The 19,814-nt window shown below is 40.1% G+C and overlaps 1 protein-coding gene across 2 annotated transcripts in view; it reads right to left on the bottom strand.

The window, feature by feature from the left end:
* Positions 1-2,265: 2,265 nt before the first annotated feature.
* Positions 2,266-19,814, bottom strand: part of LOC118311266 (phospholipid phosphatase-related protein type 4-like) — a 43,484-nt gene continuing 25,935 nt past the window's right edge. The window contains exons 7-11 of one of the 2 annotated variants that reach the window (XM_035634989.2): positions 18,389-18,539; positions 16,820-17,039; positions 14,318-14,933; positions 12,785-12,938; positions 2,266-11,542 (exon numbers count right to left, since the gene is read on the bottom strand). In XM_035634989.2, the coding sequence (XP_035490882.2) occupies positions 10,605-11,542; positions 12,785-12,938; positions 14,318-14,933; positions 16,820-17,039; positions 18,389-18,539 (2,079 nt within the window). In that variant the 3' untranslated portion in view covers positions 2,266-10,604. The remainder of the gene's footprint in view (positions 11,543-12,784; positions 12,939-14,317; positions 14,934-16,819; positions 17,040-18,388; positions 18,540-19,814) is intronic. The other variant, XM_047332175.1, reaches the window with a different exon arrangement.

Below are 19,814 nucleotides of genomic sequence, written 5' to 3'. Positions count from 1 at the left end.
AACTTTGACCCTTCGCCGAAACCCCTCGCCAATCCTTCGCCGTCAAAAAGGAAGTGGTCTCGTGACCGCACATACATGGTCCGATCTGTACCCAAATTCACAAGCATGATAATAGTCCCGTCCGCAACACATCTACATGTGATATAGCGTCAATACTCAGTGCAGTGTGTAAAACCCTGCAGTAACACGTCAGGATCAAACTTGACACTCTGTGTCTGCCCTATGTGTAAACACGTTTGCCATAATAACTTGACAAGATACTTATGTAGGACATTGTTCTGATTGCAGCTTGTTGCACTATCTGTAGTAGTAATAGACACTTGTCTGTCAGACAAAGAAGCAGTGGCCTTTTGTCTACTCTTTTTAAAGAAAGACAGAGATTTGAATCCAAAACAGCTTAATACGTGATTTAAAGGTCCCATATTGTCAAAATTGAGATTCACTGGCTTTTTCATAATTAATAAGGTGTATGGCCTCTGTAAGTACCGTTAAGGTGTCAAAACTGTCAATAAACAGACAAATATACATTATTTTACTATGCCCCAGGACTTCCGCAGAAATGTGAGCTACATTATTGCACAGGATACCTAAGGATATTAACACAAGAGACCAGAACTAACTCTGAATTATTTTACCTTTGCAAACTTCATCGGTAACCGCTGTTGGCCGCTGCCCGTGACCTGGAGCTGCTGCTGGGCCAGAGACGCCGGCTGTTCTCGACGGTGAAGGAGCGGGCGGACCGGTCGCTGTGACTGCAGACACTGCGGCGGCGTGTCCACAGTCACAGCGACCGGTCCGCCGGCGTCTCTGCCCCAGCAACAGCTCCACGTCATGTCAGCTTTGTCCAGCTTACAGTCCCTCAGCACATCCCTCTGGCGTCTTCCGCCTCGCGGGCCGACGCCGCCACCGGTTACCGATGAATTTTGCGTGGGAGCAGGGAGATAGTTTCTCCAGGGCAGAAGCTGACTCGCTCCGGGACAGCATGGTCAGACCCCGCTCTGAGCACGCTGAACAGAGAAGGTGGTTGGCCTGGCCGTGCGTTACTCAGCCAATCAGAAGAGAGGCTCAGAACATATTAATTAGACAGCCCAAAATGGACCTGTTTCTGTGCAGAGCTCCTTAAAAAGAGCCATAAAACCATATTGAGATGTTTCTTGGTACTAAAAAACACAAATATATCTTCTTTAGGATATCAAAACTCCACCCCAAAAACCTTTAAGAACAGCTTCGATGGGGAATCAAAAGATACAGAACAATAACAGGGGCCCCTGGCCCTCAGAGAGTCTGTGCACGCCAGTGCCAGACTGCAGTCAGCTATCAGGACTGAATGCTGATTGGTTGGTCTGCTGCCCTGTTTCCTGACTGGAGCACACGCTTCACTTCCAGTTTGTGTGCCTGCTCTTGTGTGCTGAAACCACACTGAGCTCTTTGGCATAGTTACCATGGTGAATTTCTGACCAACCAGTCAAAGCTTTGACAGTCTATACACACACACACACACACACACACACACACATACATACACAGACACAAACGCGCACACACGATAAAGCACACCTCACTCTCTTCTCTCGTACCACCACCCACCCCCGGTCTGTTCTCGTCATGTTATTGCCATGGAAACTCTACTGAAATTGTGGGTTTGCAGCAGCGTCGAGGAGAGAGTAGGTAAAGAGAGAGAGAGAGATAGTAAGAGGTCTTGAGTCTTTTCTTCAGTCGCTGTGTTCAGGATGTAATCAGACTTTCTTGTTGTTGGTTTAGCCTCAGTGAACATTCTTGTGTTTCTTTCTTCTTCTCTCGAGTGATCAGGAGTGTTCCACATTTAAATGACCCTCATCCCTGTCACTCCATATTCTATTAATAGTCTGAATTGTTCCTCTCCTCCTCCTCTGCAAGAGTCTTCCTGGTGCTTTTTTCCCCCCTGACTTGGCAACTTTAAACTGACATTAAAGCAGCACCACATCACTTACACTGAAAACCACTGGCAACAAGATTCTAAGGACTTATAAAGTAAATGTCCACCGTGACGTAAACTGACTTTGTCCTTGCTTTGTGATAAGGTGGAGTTGGTGAAGAGATGTGGTCATTTTACAATCATCCATTACTGGGAGTAAACAGAAGACAAGGAGGACAGTTTGAAAAGCTTGTTATATTGAAATCCCCATCTTTAAGCTGTCAAGTAAATGCTGTGGAGAAGAAAGTAGAGCATTTCCCTCTGAAATGTACTGGAGTGGATGTCCAGAAATGGAAATACTCGAAACAAGCTCATATCAAACTTTTATTTTGTTACAGAGACACCACTGGAAAACAAACTGTAGGATGTCGGTTATTATTCATTGTCACTGTTGTATGTGTTTAGAGAATCAGTCCACATGTGTCACACACAGTAGTTCACTCATCCACACTGCACTTCAGCCATCGACACAGTCCTGCTGGCCTGAATATCATGGCACAGTCCCAATAGAGTCAGCACGTCTGTCCAGGTCGTCCCAGGAGATGGAAAAAATTGTTGGTCACACAATGGATGAGATGACTCCATTTCAGTTGCCATATTTACATGTGCACGTCATCTAATCCATCTTGGATGCATGAAATAACAAAAGACAAATCAAATTGAGATGGATAAAAGAAAATGGGGGGGGGGGGGGTTACACGATATGTGAGGCCAAATCACTTTATTGGTGAGTTAGTAGTTTTACCTGTGAGATTATGATAACACACCAAACTGATTTTGTTTGGTGCATAGAACAAATGTCAAAGTTTCTCTGAATTACTTAACTAGGATTAAGCGACCATCCACAAAATAAATGTACTGTACAATGAAATATAAGATAGAGTGTACATGTAAAAAATAGCCACTGAGTGACCACAGATACTGAAGTTCATAAATACACGCTCAATACAAGTTGTGACATAATTTTTGTCAATATCAAAGAACATTTCCTCTCTTCTTTTTTGCCCTTAATTCTTAAGGTTTTGAAGTTTTTGATCTATCATGCTGATAGCCGTAGAGAACACTAACATTTATCAAAAAAACATAGTGACCACTGCGGCAAGCAAAGCAGATCTCAGCTACAAGGAAGCCGTTAAGCAAAAAAAGCAATTCAAACCAGCCAACTTTCATTGGCAGGAAATGTAACAAACACCACAAAAAATGCACTTCAAAAATATTGTTTGGGTGTCCGAGTTTCGTGCAACTATCAGCATGGTCTGCAACTTCGACAAAACCCCAAGTGAAAACCTCACAACCCCAAAAGAAGAGAAACAAACTGTACAGGATGAAAGAGGAGAGGTGCTATCAGGATTGAAAATTCCTTTTTTACAATTTTCATTAAATTCTGCATTATAAAACAATGTGGATAATTACACTTCAGAGCGGGACTATTTAACTTTTTAATGGACAATAGGAAAATTATTTCTCAATCTTCTAAGCAGTAGGGTTAAAGTATCAAATCCAAAATCCAGTTATTCATTCCGGCTGCTAAATCCTACTTTTTCTAAAATGGCCTGGTATGACAACTCGCTGGATTTGATACTGTCATGTGTCCCCAAGCCAAAAGGTGTGAACAACACAATGTCACCAGTTACACTCCATCGCAGCGGGGTAGCAGTGAGTCTGCCAGAAACCATAAAACATAAGGAGAACACAAAATGAGGGTGACCACAACAAGAGCCACCGCTAACCAGAGAATCAAGCATTACAAGAAAGAGCAAACAAGTTGAAGTGGTTCAACAGGCCCAAAACAAAATCCTACTACACATTTCACTGTGATGAAGTGACACCTTGGTTTCTCTCTTCGCTGTGAGTGGCCAACGTTCACTATCCTAATGTAAGGTGGTTAAATGTGTTTGAGTCCGCTGTTACCGCTACTCAGAAGTGAGAAGAATTTACATAAAAAGTTACATAGTCTCAATTTGACAAGAGTTTCCAAGAATTTCACAAGACAGAAGTAATTAAAAAAAAAACACTCTTTCTATCAAAATGTAAGCAAATCTTGTTCTATACCAAACAGATTTGAGGCCTGGATTCAAGCCACTGAAACCTAGAAATGGAGTTTCAATGTAATGATAGAAAAAAGAGGACGGTCCTGAACAGTGTGTACGAATCAGTGGCCTGCACGCTGGTGCCTGCGGCCGTGACTGGGTAGATTTGTAGGTAGGCTGATTGCAGGCCTTAATGGAAATGTCTGTTAGTTCATATTGCTAAACATTAGCATTTTCCATCACGCTAATGACCCAAAGCATCAGTCTGGGTTCATATACGGGATACCGATGAGTATAAAGATACAAATGTCTATTTACAGCAATAGAAACAGCACACAATTAACTGTTGTCATTCTGAACACCTATTGGCTCTTATAAATTATAAATTGTCATAGAAGAAAAACAAACCTACACCAAGTATCCAATAATACATTTAATCAGTTCCGTATATTTTCTGACCGCTCACTTTGGATCCTGTCGGTAAGTCAAATGAGAAATGAATAATAAGAAATAGTGCAACATTGTGGAAAACACACTGATCTGTAAGCTTGCACTGTTTTAGCACATTTGTACTTATTGATTTTCATTTTTTCCATTTGCGTTTACTTGTGTAGTCAGCTTTAAAGGTGTATTTTTTAACTCTGGTTAAAAGCCAGTGTGGCTGATTCTCTCCGCTTCTTGTCTTGGCTAACCAGGCCCATAATAACCATACCCATAATCTTGGCTAACTTCCAAGCTAGGCTAACCATAATTCTGACTCCATCTCTGTGCTTAATTTATAGATATATTCTCATCATTTCACTCTCAGACAGAAAGCAAATAAGTGGGTTTTTTTCAGATATTGACCTATTCCTTAAAAAAAGTCTTTTAGAGTACAGGGCTATATCCTATTTCAAAGATTGAGCGACCAATCGCATAGTACACAACCATGTCACAGAACAAACAAAATGCTCTCTGTTGTAGTCGTGAGTTGTTGGAGCGTTCAGGGCCTGTAGATGTGCTGCTCTGTACCAGTCTGCTGTGAGGCAACAGCGGCGAGCCACAGAAAGTCATAGAAAATGGAAAGTGAATTCCAGCAGCCGGTTCACTACTGACTTGCAGGAGAAATGCAAAAACATCGGCCATATTTGATTTCCACTTGTCCGAACTGTAAGTCAGGACCAACCGAGCTCATGGTAATTACCAACGACTTCATCAGTCAGATATAAAAAGTTCTCTTTCACGTACACTAATTCAAAATACCTATACATTGTATCATATCAATAGAGATTTGATGAAAGAAAAAGACAAAATAACACTGATTATTATAAGTATCACAAAGTTATTAAATAGTTTATCTGTGGGTCATTCACATTCAGTCTATCTTAACATCTTTATGACAAAATGTCACCAGCTGGTAAATTCTATTGTCTTGTAACCAGCAGGCTCTTAATTGTGTTATAATAGGTAGTATGAATGCTAGCTAGCTGCTAGCATGATAGACAACACCAACCCAGGTACCCTTTGAATGCAAGTAGGCTTATAAAGGGCTATCCATATTTGAACCAGACCACCAGTCCCAAAGTAAACTTGAACTTAAGCCCATTTAAGCAATCGTTAATACACATAATAATATCAAGAACTAAACTGAAATTTGCTTGTTAAGGCCACAAACAAGTCCTACTTGAGTGTTTCAGGGTTTACAAGCGGAACTTAATCATGCAGCTAGCTAATGACACAAGTGATAAAAAAACAGGATAAGGATAAGGTCATGTAAAATCTGCTTTTAAATTTTCTCGCAACAGAAAATATAATTTGATTTTCACATAATATATACTTCCAAACAGCACACCATATGTAAGTACAGGAATTCATTTTTTACTATACAGTCAAAAGCCAAATAGTTCGACAAGTGTGCATCAAGGGTTGGTTCCTCTTGCTAAATAGGGTTAAGGCCCTAATTTAAGCAAGCGTGCTCTTCTTTTGTGACAGTAGTGATCAGGCACAGAGACATAGTCAGAAATATGCTTATTCATGTGCTCACATTGACATCCTGTGAACATTTGAGAAGAAAGCCAATGTAACAACTGCAATTGAAGCTTGGTACAATTCTATTTTGGTATCCAGAAATCTGCTTGGACTCACTGTACCTCATGTACACATCTTCAATTTAATTGTGAGAGAGACTTCAAAAATCCTATGAACCTCTTTCATCCATGTTGTGCTTCCTATTATCTTTACACACCATCAACTTAATTCAAAACAGATAATTTCTGTAAAACCATGATTTAAAATTATTGCATTATGGAAAAACTAAATCAGACAAGAGCCATATACCCTTAAATACTCAGAGTTTAAAGATATCACAACATAAGTTATGAACACAAACATTCTCTAAGGTCTCTCCAGTACTTTGACTACTGATTGTACACCTTTCTTAGAAAGCTATAATCGCCAACAGAAATCAGTATTCAAAAATCACTTTCTCATTTTCACTACAACATAGCCAACAAGGCTCAGGTATTTTTTCTGTTAATTTTAATGTTCCATCAGATTTCTTAATTGATCTTGCACAAACTATACTTAGATAAATTCAAGACTAAGATATTCACTTTATAATATTTGTACTGAGTACCGGCAGTTTATTGAACTGAAATTATACTCTACTAAACTAGGTTACAGATTCAAAACCATATTCCACATCTGTTGTACCAAAATACATGTCTCTTTCTCCAAGTCTATACACAGGTGTAACACATTCATGTATGGGATTACAATCTATTTTACTATGTAACAGTCTTCATTCAGGGAATGTATGTATGAAAAAGTTAAATTTTATGAAAATATATGTATGATAATCCTTCATATTGTGTTTATAATTATAATCTTCATGTTTATGTCATGGGAAAATATTTGCAAAGGTTTAGGCAGGTTAAGCAGCTTTGGTTAAGGTGTAGGTAAATTGTAGACAATAAAACTATTGAATGGCTTCATAAAAACTTTCTTTATATGAAAACTTTATTGAAATGAATTCCTCTAAAATACCAGGGGCTTGGGGCTTAAGGAATGTACACGCACCTGTCCAGGGCAGCTCACCTCGCACCTTTGTATTTCTGTGGTAAAAAAACTACTGCCAACTTGTGCTTGTTCTACCCATTTGATGAAAAAAGGCTGCAGTTAGGGAATAACGATTTCAGGATGATGTCTAAATCAATTGTGATTCTATGTGAAAAAACAAACAAAAAAAACAATAAACAATGTTGCAACTAGGTTTTAACTTCTGAGTTAACTTGGTTTTCTACTATTGGTACATTACCAAATGTGAGCTTCATTTGTCAACAGCAGTTTCAGGCCTACTACATTGTCCACTTCTGAGGCTGGCAAATTAATGAAAAAGCCATAATGTTTAGATATTGGACCCCTAATGAGATATGTGAACTTTAGCTGATTAAGCTAACATTAACCTTAGCCCAACAGAGTGACAAGAGGAACTGCATTGTTCCAGAAATAAGTCCCAGAGGTCCCATATTAGAAGTTTTAAAGTGACAAGCTCCCACATAATGGGACAGTATAGCAAGCTAGCTGCTATCTGTCTGAAAATAATGTGCCAGAATCTGTAGCTCTTTTTAAAATACACACTTTCCCACATTCTAATGATAAAGAAAGAAAGGCTTATACTGTTGCTACATGCTAATGTCTGTTCAATAGCATGTCGCAACTACTCTTTCAAAATGCAATTTTGATTTAAAAAACAATGAACTGTTCTGGCCTAGCTGAAGGGTTGGCTAACATTTAGCTCGAGTCCTGTGGTGAATTTTATTTAATGATCAGCCAAAGCATTTATTGGACTAGACAAGTACAATGGATTGTCCGTAACGCACATACATACACCTTAAAACCAAAACCGTTGGTCCTTGAATGATAATGCTGCTCTAAAGTGGCACGACCACATTGCTTTTTGTGAAATACTATATGAGAATTATGGTGGAAAACAATGAGAAACCACAATGTCAGGTACTTGAAAAAAATATACTGTCCTGATTAGAAAACATGGGCCAATTCACCATCTGCTTTGCCGAAATTGTTGCCTGTGAGGTCCAAAATTACTAAGACTGAATGCCATATAAAATGGTATTTTATTTTGAATTATAAAACGCCAAATACAGCAACATATCCAAATGAGTTACGAGCAACTGAAAAGCATCTGTCACATTAAACCATATGCTTTTGATATATCTGCCTGCATAATTAAAATACTGTACTCCCGACAATAAATGTTTAAATATTATAATATAAGTCCTCTCCACTCAACTATTGTGTATCCCTTTAAAAACATGTCAACATACTGGTGTTATCTTCCTCGTGGCCCTGCACCTACACATGCAACAAGCAATGCGGCATTTGGCCAGAAGTTAGCGCTGAACACAACAGCTTTAATATAAATGGCATTCGGTTATAATTTGTTGGGATATTTGTGTTCTCAGGCAGGTTTCTTTCAAAACTCTGCACTAGCACAGTATATCTATGTGACTAGCCCACAGCCACATGACTTTTCTTTTGATGGCACTTGGGCACTACGGTAAACAAAGAATGTAAACACTGGGCTTAGAAAATGATACGTAATGTCTGTTATATTGTCCATATGGTGTGTTGTGTCTGATAATTGGTCAATTATGAATTATGAATTCAACCACATATGCAAAATACTACCACAGCAAAGTGTGGAATTTACATCACAACAGTACAGTAGGGCCACTGCAAATCTGGACTTTTTTAAAAAGATATATTACGACGTAAATATACATTTTTATAAGAATAAAGTTGTTATTATACAGGGGGGGGGATTATAATTTAAATACATTAATTAAATTGTAATTTCACGGAATTGTAACATTAGAATAAAGTTGAAATTTGACAAAAAAAAGAAAAGACAATGTTATGAAAAAAAGATAGATAAGATAAGATTAAAAATGATTTACAATTTTATAACATCCTGTAAACAGGTGAGAACAGCCTGACGCTCAAGGATCACTGAGGATCTGAACTTATAAGTTTCTAAAATGCGCATCTTATTACTGTCATATTAAAACATACAAATATACAGACAACATTTTGTTGCTCTCAAAATATAATGATGATAATGACAATTTTTCTTGTAACGGTATGACTTTCTTGTAAAAGTGTGACTTAATTCTTGTAATATTTGGCTTGCGCCAATCCCAGTTGACATTAGTCAACAGGTGTTGAACACCCTGGCCAGGTTGCCATCCTATCACAGGGCCAACACATCAGGCACAGGATATATTGTACTTTATTTTAAAATATTGTTTGCAACTTGCAACTATTCTCATCAAGCATTCAGCTAGAACTACAACCCGCTCTTATAGCAATTTTTTTTCTCAACATATCACACCTTATTCTTGAAATATTAGATTGAAAATTTCTCTGTGGTGGCCCTCATCCTACTTACACCCAAGTCTGTGGGACCTGATGAGTTGGTAAAACAAACACCAAAAAAATGTCAGTCATGGGACATTAGTTTGGCGTGAGTCTGTTCAAATGATTCACGTGTCAGTATACAGTACAGCTACTACACAGTAAGGATAATTCAAGTACTGCACATCACTGTAACACAGCATGTAAAAACAGAGCGCATGTTGCACTACATTTAAGCACAATGTACTGTATGTCCGATGATATTGTTCTTACCCAACACAGACAACAACACCATGAAAGTAAGAGTTAGTGTTATTGCCCAAAAGGGACTCCTTGTAGTCCAGGCACAGTTAAGACGTTGGATATAGTTTCAACTGTTGCCACCCACTCTCATATGTATAAACACAGCACAGTTATTGGCTTTGAATGCAATTTCCATCTAATTACATGTGGTTACACTGTAACATTTATATAACAATACATTACCTGTTTTTGACAACAGGATGAAAGCTGAGAATATATGTATAAATATTAGTGATACAAAAGGTATTCCCATTCACAGCTGACCCAGCAGACAGAGGAGAAGGGGGTAGAGTCAATCCTCGCTAGCAACTAGTAGAGGCTGGACTTTCTGAGAGGGTCAACGGGTCTGCAGTTTGTTTAGTCCATTATCCTTGTGCCAATGAATCAAGTGCAATCATTTTTTTAGATCTACAAAAATTGTCTGGTTTATCCAGCAGTCTAAAGAAGAAACCCACAAGAATACAAATTTAATCCACCTCTCCCCTGACTATAGTCCATTTTTTATTGGCCTGTTGGAAAATGGAGGCAGGGCTAATTGTGTTTGTACTTTGTATGATTTGTGACCCAAAGTGGATCTTGAACCTATTGCTAATAGGTCTGTATACGCCAACACTACATCTCCTGTAACAAGTCTCCATTGTTTATTTAGTAAGGAACAAAACCAGCTGGGAGGCTAGCAGGGAAACAATTAGCCATATAGCATGCTAAGTGGCAAGGTGAGAAGTTGTGGGTGGGACCAGGGAGCTCTTGGCCACTCCCTACAGGCGGGTCCTGGGTGGTGGACAGATTTAACAGAATTTCCTTTCATTTCTGGCCCAGTCTGAATTCTCCATTGCATGTTTGCCTTGGTTGAGTATGATGAATTCTTTATCATGTGTGTAAATGGATGTTCTCCACACAGGTCATTCTTTATAAGCCAACCCTAGAGTAGGAGGCGGAGTATGAGTCAGGATGGGGCGGGGTAAGGTAGGGGGAGGGGTAGGGCTGGGGCGGCCATACATCCCCTGCAACTGCCTGTTGGCTAGGTTGGGGTGATTGGGGTGATTGGGGTGGATGGGGTGTTCCTGAAAACTTCTTAGGTTTTCGTGGAAACGGTTGCTGCTCTCGTGGTCAAGACGGTTACTGTCATCACAGAGGCGGTGGTTGTTGTGGAGGTCAGGGGTTGGCCCTCGATCAGCCATGTGGACAATGTTGGAGCCACTCTTCCTCCTCAGGGTGGACTCTCGGCTAGATGAGGCCACCGACTGGCAGTCTGAGCCGCCATCGCTGCTGGCAGCTGTCCCTTCCACTGGGGTGACCCTGATGGTAGTGACAGCCTGAGGTTGGGGATGGAAAGGAGGGGCAAAGGTGACAGTAGGGGTAAATGGCATACTGGAGTTGGTAAAATTGGGGTTGAAGTTAAGGTGAGCATTGTTAAAGTTGGGGCTAATGGGGTTGTTGGGATTAAAATTGGGGTGCTGGAAGTTGTTGGGGTTATTCGGATACAAGGGATGTACAGGGTGAACAATATGTGGGTAGTTTGTGTATGCACCTCCTCCTCCTCCACCTATTCCTCCTACCCCTCCATCTCCTCCCCCTTCACTCTCACTTTCAGTCCCTGTCACACTCCTCCGTCCATCCACTGACCCTCCATCCCTCAGTGAATCACAGCTGTCTGTGTGCCTGTTTAGGTCATTGAGGGCGAAAGCTGACTCTCGGAGAGACGCTCGTTGTTCTGGTGGTTTCCATCGCCAGGAGCCACTTCCGTCAGTGCTAGGAGGTTTCACTATTGGTTTGTTTGATCTGGACTCTGGGTGAGCTTCGACACGGACTATACTGCCACTTCTTTCCAAACCTCCTCCTAAAAGAACAGGACAAATTAATGACTCAATAATTTTTTTACTAACATTAACCACCATCTTAAGTGATATGCCTCTAAGCAGCAGAGTCATGAATCTGGTACATTAGTTCCTACTCCCTGCCATCCTCCGTGTTGTCCAGACCTTATGTTCTCTTATACTAGCAAGAAAATAGAAAACTAAGCTAGAAACTCTTGCAACTTCCGGCCTGGATGTGAAGCTTAAGTAGATCAAAGTTGAAATTGATATACATCAATTAATTGATTCTGGAAAAATCACAAATGTTTTTTCCTTAAAGATAGAACAGTTCCTTTCAAGGATAAACCTGATTATATTCTATTTGTGTTACTGTCAAGAAATGAAAAGATCAAAATCAACAGTACATCACTCTGTCTCTGATTTCCTCACCTTGCCCTTCAGGTATATAGCTTATTATAAAAAAATTACAAAAAAAACAGCTGGCCAATTGAATTTTCAGGACATATTACTTAAACAAATGACATTGAAATTGTTGGTGGCTAATTTCAGCTGATGATTCATTCGTATTTGGGTCAGCAGAACAGTGTACGTGGGATTGAGTCTAGATCAATATAGAAATCGTGTTGATGAAGGAGCATGTCTGTCCCGAATGTGGCTCAATGATGTGTTTTTAATCTTTTTTGGACAACATTATAGTTCTATATCACAGAGACATGAGACAAATCCGTGTTTGATATACCCATTTGTTAACTGGACACATTCATTATCTGTTTGAGGTTTTTATGTTTTGTAATTTGTGGAAAGTAAAAAATAGAGAATATCACCACACTTGTCTTTTCATCAACTGTTTTAATTTGAATCACAATTAGGGTTGTGTGGTGAATTGATACTATTTAATTTTGCAGTGTTCTAGTAAAAAAAAGATTTGCTTGGCTTGATAAAAGAGTTTCATAAATGTAGATAGGATTTCTAATTGTTAAAATCATTATATGATATTTAGAGTTAAAAAAGTTATTATTTCAGAATTAGACCATGGCTGAAACATGTCTCGTTTATTACCCTGTCCTTTTCCATTTTGTGTCATAAAACAGTCCATTGTATGGTGTTCAACAATAGCACAGTGTAAAACACCCTGGTTGGCTCATTTGTTTAAGGTAATTATACTAGTGTCATACTGATTTAGTGATGTTAACATCCTACATGTAGTGAATGTAGTACATACACCCCAGATATACAGTATAAATTACCCTATTAACAATACAGACCTCCTCCCACTGCTCCGGTGGTGGAGGCGGGCGGTGATGGGTCCTGGTCCATCAGGGCTCGGTACCTGATAGATCCAGTGCAGCTGACAGTGCTCCCACCATCCTCAGACCGAGGAGAGTAAAGCAAACCCTGCTGTTTGGATAAGGCTATCACCTGAAATAGAAAAAAATGATAAAATGCGAGCTATTCTTAATCTGATGCTGGGATACTTAATTATTATCAACTAACCTGCTTTTCTAGTAGGTGGTGTACTACTTCTATATCTGCAAACCTTTCAACAATAAGGCTATGGCTGCAGCTGTCCACAAAACATACAATCTGTATTGACAGGATACAATTTTACAGTCACTACAAGAAACTCCTGGTCATATCACGTAACAACTTGCTGAAATGGCTCTTGAAGCACTTTGATTCTAAGAGTTCAAGGATCTGGTGAACATCTTGAAATACCACATTTCTAAAAGCTTGTTGTTTTTCTTGCACCATTCCATTTGGCAAAATCAAAAATTTTAAATCTTTTCAAATCTTTTAAATCTTATCACTGAGAATTTTAGTTTTTATATGATATATTTGTTCGTAAGCATTTTTGTTGGTTCTTTGTGATCTCTTGTTCTCATCAGACCACTGTAGTAGTTAACAATTACTTTGAGCCAACTCAATCAGAACTGAGCAAACTACAGCGGCTGATGAAGGCTGTGAAAGGCTCTTCAAAAAGCTAACAAGTAAACCTTTGGTTAAAACTATTTTGTTCTCAAACTTCTGAACCTGTCGGCTACATTTAACATATTAAGCTACCAGATCCTACGATCAACCCTTTAAAGGTTGGGTGCCTAAGATTCTGCACTCTTTCTGGTTGTATCTTATCTGACAGACCACACTTTTCTCTAAAATTTGCAGGAACGGGGGTTCCTCAAAGCTCTGTACTAGGACCCCTCCTCTTCTTCCTCTGCACAAGAATTATTGGTGCCGTCAGATAATCCTGTGGCTTCTTCTCATGGTGAAATACCTGGTGTTTCTTTACACAACTCCTCTCCCTTCACCACAATTGCTCCTAATTTAAGCTTTAATAATGTTCATAACATGTTCTGGTTCTGTTCTCCAGGAATGCTCTTCTTCTGTCTGATCCCATCCTACCATGTTCAAACTCTCCACACCACCATAACCACCGAGCTCCTCTGCCTATTGTTGTGTCACACTTGGTCAAGGCTTTCCCTGTTCTGGACAGTGAATGAACTGCCCACTCACGTCAGAAAAGTAGAGACATTCCCTAATATCAGTGCATTAGAACTTACCTTTCTCTTCAAATGAAAGATGAAAATAAAATTTTAAAAAACTGACAAATTTCACTATTTTTTAATATGATCATAATTTAATGCTCAAGAGAATGACCAGCAGATTAATTGGTAATAAAACCTTTTGGTGAAAGATCTGCCATATTATTGGAATGTAACAAGTAAACTGATATGCTTTGGATACATGACAGACACAGGGAGATGGAATGGTTAAGTGGGGAAAGAAAATGAATGATTTACCTGCATAAGACGAGGCTGTCCCCCAGCACTGAGTGGCCTGCAGGGGATGGTGGTTTTCTCAGCCACTCTCAGCCACTTTTCCCTCACTGACCCACCACCGTCCATAATGCTGTCTTCTGATTCGCTCTCTTGATCCCTGCTGGTGGGGTTCTCCTCTTCAGGAATATGAACCAGTTGGGAGGATCCGGGTCGGGACTGAATAGACACCCTGGCCCCACCAGCCAATCCAATACTGCCATTATGGGCCATGTGATTATGATTGGCCATGGGAACAGAGCTAGCTGCTAGCTTCATGTACTGAGCAGGGATGTGGCCCCCAGCACGCAGCTCTGCCTCCTGGCAAGTGACTGAAGCCAGGTGGGTTCCACCACGGAGCTCTGCCTCCAGGCCCATGGCAGAGGGTTCAGAAGAGCAGCGCAGCTCCATGTTCCTCTGAGGAGATGATGAGGAGGCTGGTCTTATTCCATCCATCACCTGCAGGGACAGTTTCCTGTTGTCATTCTTATTTTTCCACTGGCTGAGGAGCTGCTTGGATCGAGTTGAGTCCATTGAGGCATGGATGGACGCATGACGACGAGGAATGCGACCCTCCTCCAACGAGGAGCCACCGTGGGACCTGGAGCAATAGGCAAAGGAAATTCATGCATGAGACAAGAGATAAGATGACTGTGACAATTTGAATGAAATTATGTCTTACTCTTATTTTCTCAATGCAGAACAGTGAGCCAGGTTACTGGCAGGAAACACTCAATGACACGATTAGCTAATATAAATAGGGGATTACAATGGAGCCCATGCGGGTGTCATGAAAAAAATAAATAACAACTTGTGCACACAAATTACAAGTTCATGCTCTAGAATTAATACAAGGGAAACTGTTGATTCGGACCATAAACTCATGTTTGGCCAAAGCGAGAGAGGAGGAAAGAGAGAGGGAAACAGAGAGGGAGTGACAGGGACAGCGGGGAAAAGAGCAAAGGTCCAAAACACTAAGTTAGAGACATTTTATGTTGTTTGAAATTCTATCATTATGAATCTCTGCCAGGGCAAACCGCCCCCTCCAATGCTTTTCATTTTATTGACTGAGGCCAACTTTAACAGTCAGACTCTGGGAGGACACTAAACATGAGAAATCAAATCACTTCTCGCAGTTTCTTTCAGAAGCAGTGCAATGTACCATAGCACAAGATTTTATCCAAATTAGATTCTTAGCTGTAAAATCACTTTGAGCTGAATTAATTGAAATAAAATATCCCTGGGAAGGAGATTTGTTTACTCTGTCCAGTGTTCTGGACCATTTTCAAATGCATAGAAATGAATTATTGGATCAGAAGCCCAACAGAAGCACAGAGGCCAGCTGACTACACGTCTTGGGCCTCCATCCTCAAACAGCTAGCATTTCCTCATGAAAAAAACACCTCACCAACTCTCATTGTTGGTGTTATGTCACACAGTTAATTCCAAAACCAGTGTTTCAGTTAATTGTTACCGACACACGCCCAGATCCCTGTCTTTTTAAAATTGGAGCAGTCAGCCCTGTGTTACGTAAACACCTGTGTCCACCAGGAGAAAACCTGTGTTCTATAATAACCCCCACCGTGCCCTATTTAAGAACCCTTGTGTGTCCTTCCTGGCTTTAAAGTCATTCAGTATTGTTTTCTCTGTTACACCCACACAGACCTCCATGCTGCGTCCTCAGGCAAGCAGGCAGCTCTTTAACATCTCATATTAGTTTTCTGGTTCTTTCAGTGGTTCTAACGCAGATAAGGGTCACGGGGCGAAGACCTGCTGCACTGCTGTGGAAAACATGAAAATTAACCACACACTATGTCCTTCCATCTCTTTTATTTCCTGTAAAAATGCAACGTCAGGCTGAGTCAATTGTTCTCATTAACAAATGATTGATAAGATTATTTAAAACCTGTTGCATCACAGATTAATATGTAAACGATTGCCTACGCTACATGGTCATATCATGTAGATGGTCATTATGGTATTGCCCCAGTCCAGTGGCTGAGTGGATGTTGCTGCTAAATGAATACCATCCTGATCATCATCCATTTTCCCGTTTGCATCCACCCCATACCCTGGAGTGCACGGTGTACACATTTTTTTCATTCTGCTCTGTTCTATTATTCTCCTACAAGATATTCATAAATACTCATTTAGAAGTGTTTGAACGACTTCTGCAGCAAAATCCAAGTCACGTGTTCAAGTGCTCTGTATGTCCGAACACATGGATATTTTACCCCGGCGTTACCACATTTGCAGAACCGTCTCATGTCTGCAGAGGCGTAGCTCACATTGGCTAACCTTATGCCTAGTAGCAATAGCCAAAGCAACATTCAATGACGGTCCGAGAGTGATCAAGGTAGCCAATGAGTGGTCTTTGAGAGGATTTACAAAAGTTGCTGTTGGCTGAATTTTGTGATGCTGTCAGAAACATTTGCCATGCGACACATGGCACCTGTGGATAAAGACCCTTATCAAAGGAGCAGATACCTTGGTAGTGTGCTGCTGCTGAACGTCATCATGTTGTCTAGAGGACTGGATGGCGTTATCACCTCCACCTCAGCACTTGCTCTCTTCATATTGGTCAGAGAGGGCTCTCGATAAGAGGAGCTTCGTGTCAGGATGGGCCCTGTGTGGTCGGGGAATAAAGTGTGGGAAGAGGTCCTCGTGATAATAGGCTCTGGCTGGCTGGGAGCCAGGGTGTGGTGGCCTACCAGAGGACAACAAAGAGAGGACAAATTGTCAAGTTAAAAAAGGGGACGTTTTGATGTTATTGGAAGAAATGAACAACAAATGATAATTTCATGTCCTTATATTTGACATTAAACAACCGGTAACAAAAATGAACATTTTAGGTTTGTCATATATTTGTCAAACAGGATTTATTCACGATCCTGATGTAATACAGAACTATTGATGTAACACAGAACTACTATTTACTATTCACAAGGGATAGTACTCAGCCTGTGAAGACCATTGTATAACTTCTGTCCCTAAAGAGGAGCTTTTCAAGTCTGAAAAGATAACCCTGACGGTGTCAGAGACTATCTCAGTTCGAGTTTAGGATTTAATGACATTAGTTTTAGACTGAAGACAACTTTGCACTCAGAAACTTGAGATGGCCGTTTTCCGATATTCTTAAAACTTTATATAGACTAAATGACTAACTAAATTGATCAGTGATAATCAATCAATAGGTAATAGCATAATCCCTATTTGCAGACCTAAACAAAGAAATCCATAATCTCAAAGGCAACATCTTATTATGTTGATAAGGACAAATATCTTATGAGTTAAGTTGAAAATAAAAGGATAAACAATATGCACCAACTCACAGCTCAGTGATACTTTGCCGGCATGAGTTGGCGCAGTAATACATGGCCGAAGTACGCTTGAAAAAAAAGTGTAAACTTAAACGGCTGTCTGGCAGAAAACTAAAGCAGTGAAAAAAATACATCCTTTAGTGTACAATTGAAAGGATATTTTTTATTTAGGTAAGCATTTAAAAATTTGGCTTAAAGGACGTTTTTCAGTGGTCCCCTCTGCAACAGTGGGACTCTTGCTACTTCCACTTCTCCTCCAAACTCAGTTAAATGTCATCGATGATACCAGCTCCATAAGGTAACATATAAACTATGCATAAGTAACTCATACAACCCCACTAACCCTAACCCTAACCCAAAATCACTGAACTATACCTTTAAGTAAAAGGATAATTAGGGTGCCTATTTGATATTAAGCAGTATGTTAAGGTTGCAAAATTCAATTATTGTTTTATAACTGGGATTAGTCTAAGAAAAACCCACACATCTACAAGCACTGCGGTAAACACATTCCCATTTTAATAAAGTCAGTGTTCTTTAAAGATGAATGACAGCACATTTTGATTTTTTAAAATTACATTTCACTTTGTTGAAGTGTGTCTGTGCTCATTAGCATACTCAAACATAGACCTTTGGACTAGGCAAAATAGAACCGCAAGCCTTACCGGTCATAACATGCTACATTTGATCCTGGTAATATATTCTATAAGTTGACATGTCAGGGTGATGTACTCACCTGGCATGGTTTTACCTTGGTGGCTGTTGCTGATGGCTGTTTGGCTGACATTGGGCAGCGTGGAGAGGGGGGGCTCTCTCAGGATGGGGGGAGGTGGTCGACACCGAGACCGATCTTCACTGGGCAGGAAATTCCCCACCGCATACACACCCTGCATACAAACATAATTTTGCGCACACACACACACGCACAGAGTGAGAAATAGATGCTGCAAAGACATACCCAGTTTCAGGAGGAAGCCATGTGAACTTCTCAGTCCTACAACAAAGCTGTTGGTGTTAGTCATGAAGGAGTGGGTAGGCATGACTTACCTCCCTTCCTCCCGGCACTGCGCTCTGGGGCATTTTTTTTCAATTTTCAGGGATTGAAGTTACACTACACGTTAACAGCCAATACAAATCCTTGCATACTTTGCCTTTTCTAACTCATTTCTTATTGTTTATGTGTGAAAACAGCACATGGGGAATAAAGTCAATATATATATATATATATATATATATATATATATAATGTTAAAAACGTATAAACTTAGCCTTGAGTGTAACAGGGTGAGAAACCTCGGTGTGCTGATTCCTGGCATCAGAGACTGGTCCAAGGGATGTGGACGGTCCCCTCTCCAATGGCAAAGGAGCCAGAGTTATACTTCAGGAGATGGATTGTAACTAAGTCGAGCACTGGCTCTTGAACCAAACTCCATGAAGGGGCTGCAGTCTGTTTCCGCACTGACCAGCATTTTGGAGTATCAGGCCTTCTTAGAGTCGTTGGATTTGGTCGTGGAAAATGCACCATCTGAGGATTCTACAGTCCACTTCACACGGGCAATGATGGAGAAACCTGGAGGTGGGTGGTGCCTGATCTGAACCCGAGTGGTGCTTTGTTATTGGACTTCTGTGCTTGTCATGGATTGGTCATAACAAACACCATGTTTGAGCATAGGATGATGAAACCAGAACACACATGCCTAAGAGCGATGATCATCACATGGTCATATTATCAAATCTGCAGCCATATGTCTTAGAAGCTCGCATGAGGTTAGGAGCAGAGCTGTCAACTGATCAGCCTCTGCTATTGATTTGGATCAGATTTACAACAACACCAGTTGATGTGCTGATGTTGTCCCATCACATCACAACAAATTTGCTACTACTTTCGCTCTTGTCCTGCCATACTATATTCACTACATTTATCTGTCTATATCCACAACACCTGTGCAATATCTCATACATACATTTAATAGTTATAGTTCTTAGTTATTATAGTTTTACTGCATAACCATACAATTTTAAATAGTCTTTTAATAGTATTTATTTTACAATTTCTTTGTGTATTTTGCTATATTTTGTTATTCTATTTTATCACTGATGCTTGGGATTAATACATTCTTATTTTATTGTATATGTTATTGAAAACAAGCTGCTATAGTGCA

This window comes from Scophthalmus maximus, chromosome 5 (genome assembly GCF_022379125.1).
Source record: "Scophthalmus maximus strain ysfricsl-2021 chromosome 5, ASM2237912v1, whole genome shotgun sequence".
NCBI lineage: Eukaryota > Metazoa > Chordata > Actinopteri > Pleuronectiformes > Scophthalmidae > Scophthalmus > Scophthalmus maximus.
Note: the sequence above shows the minus strand (reverse complement) of the source record. Positions and strands in the feature narration are given on the sequence as shown.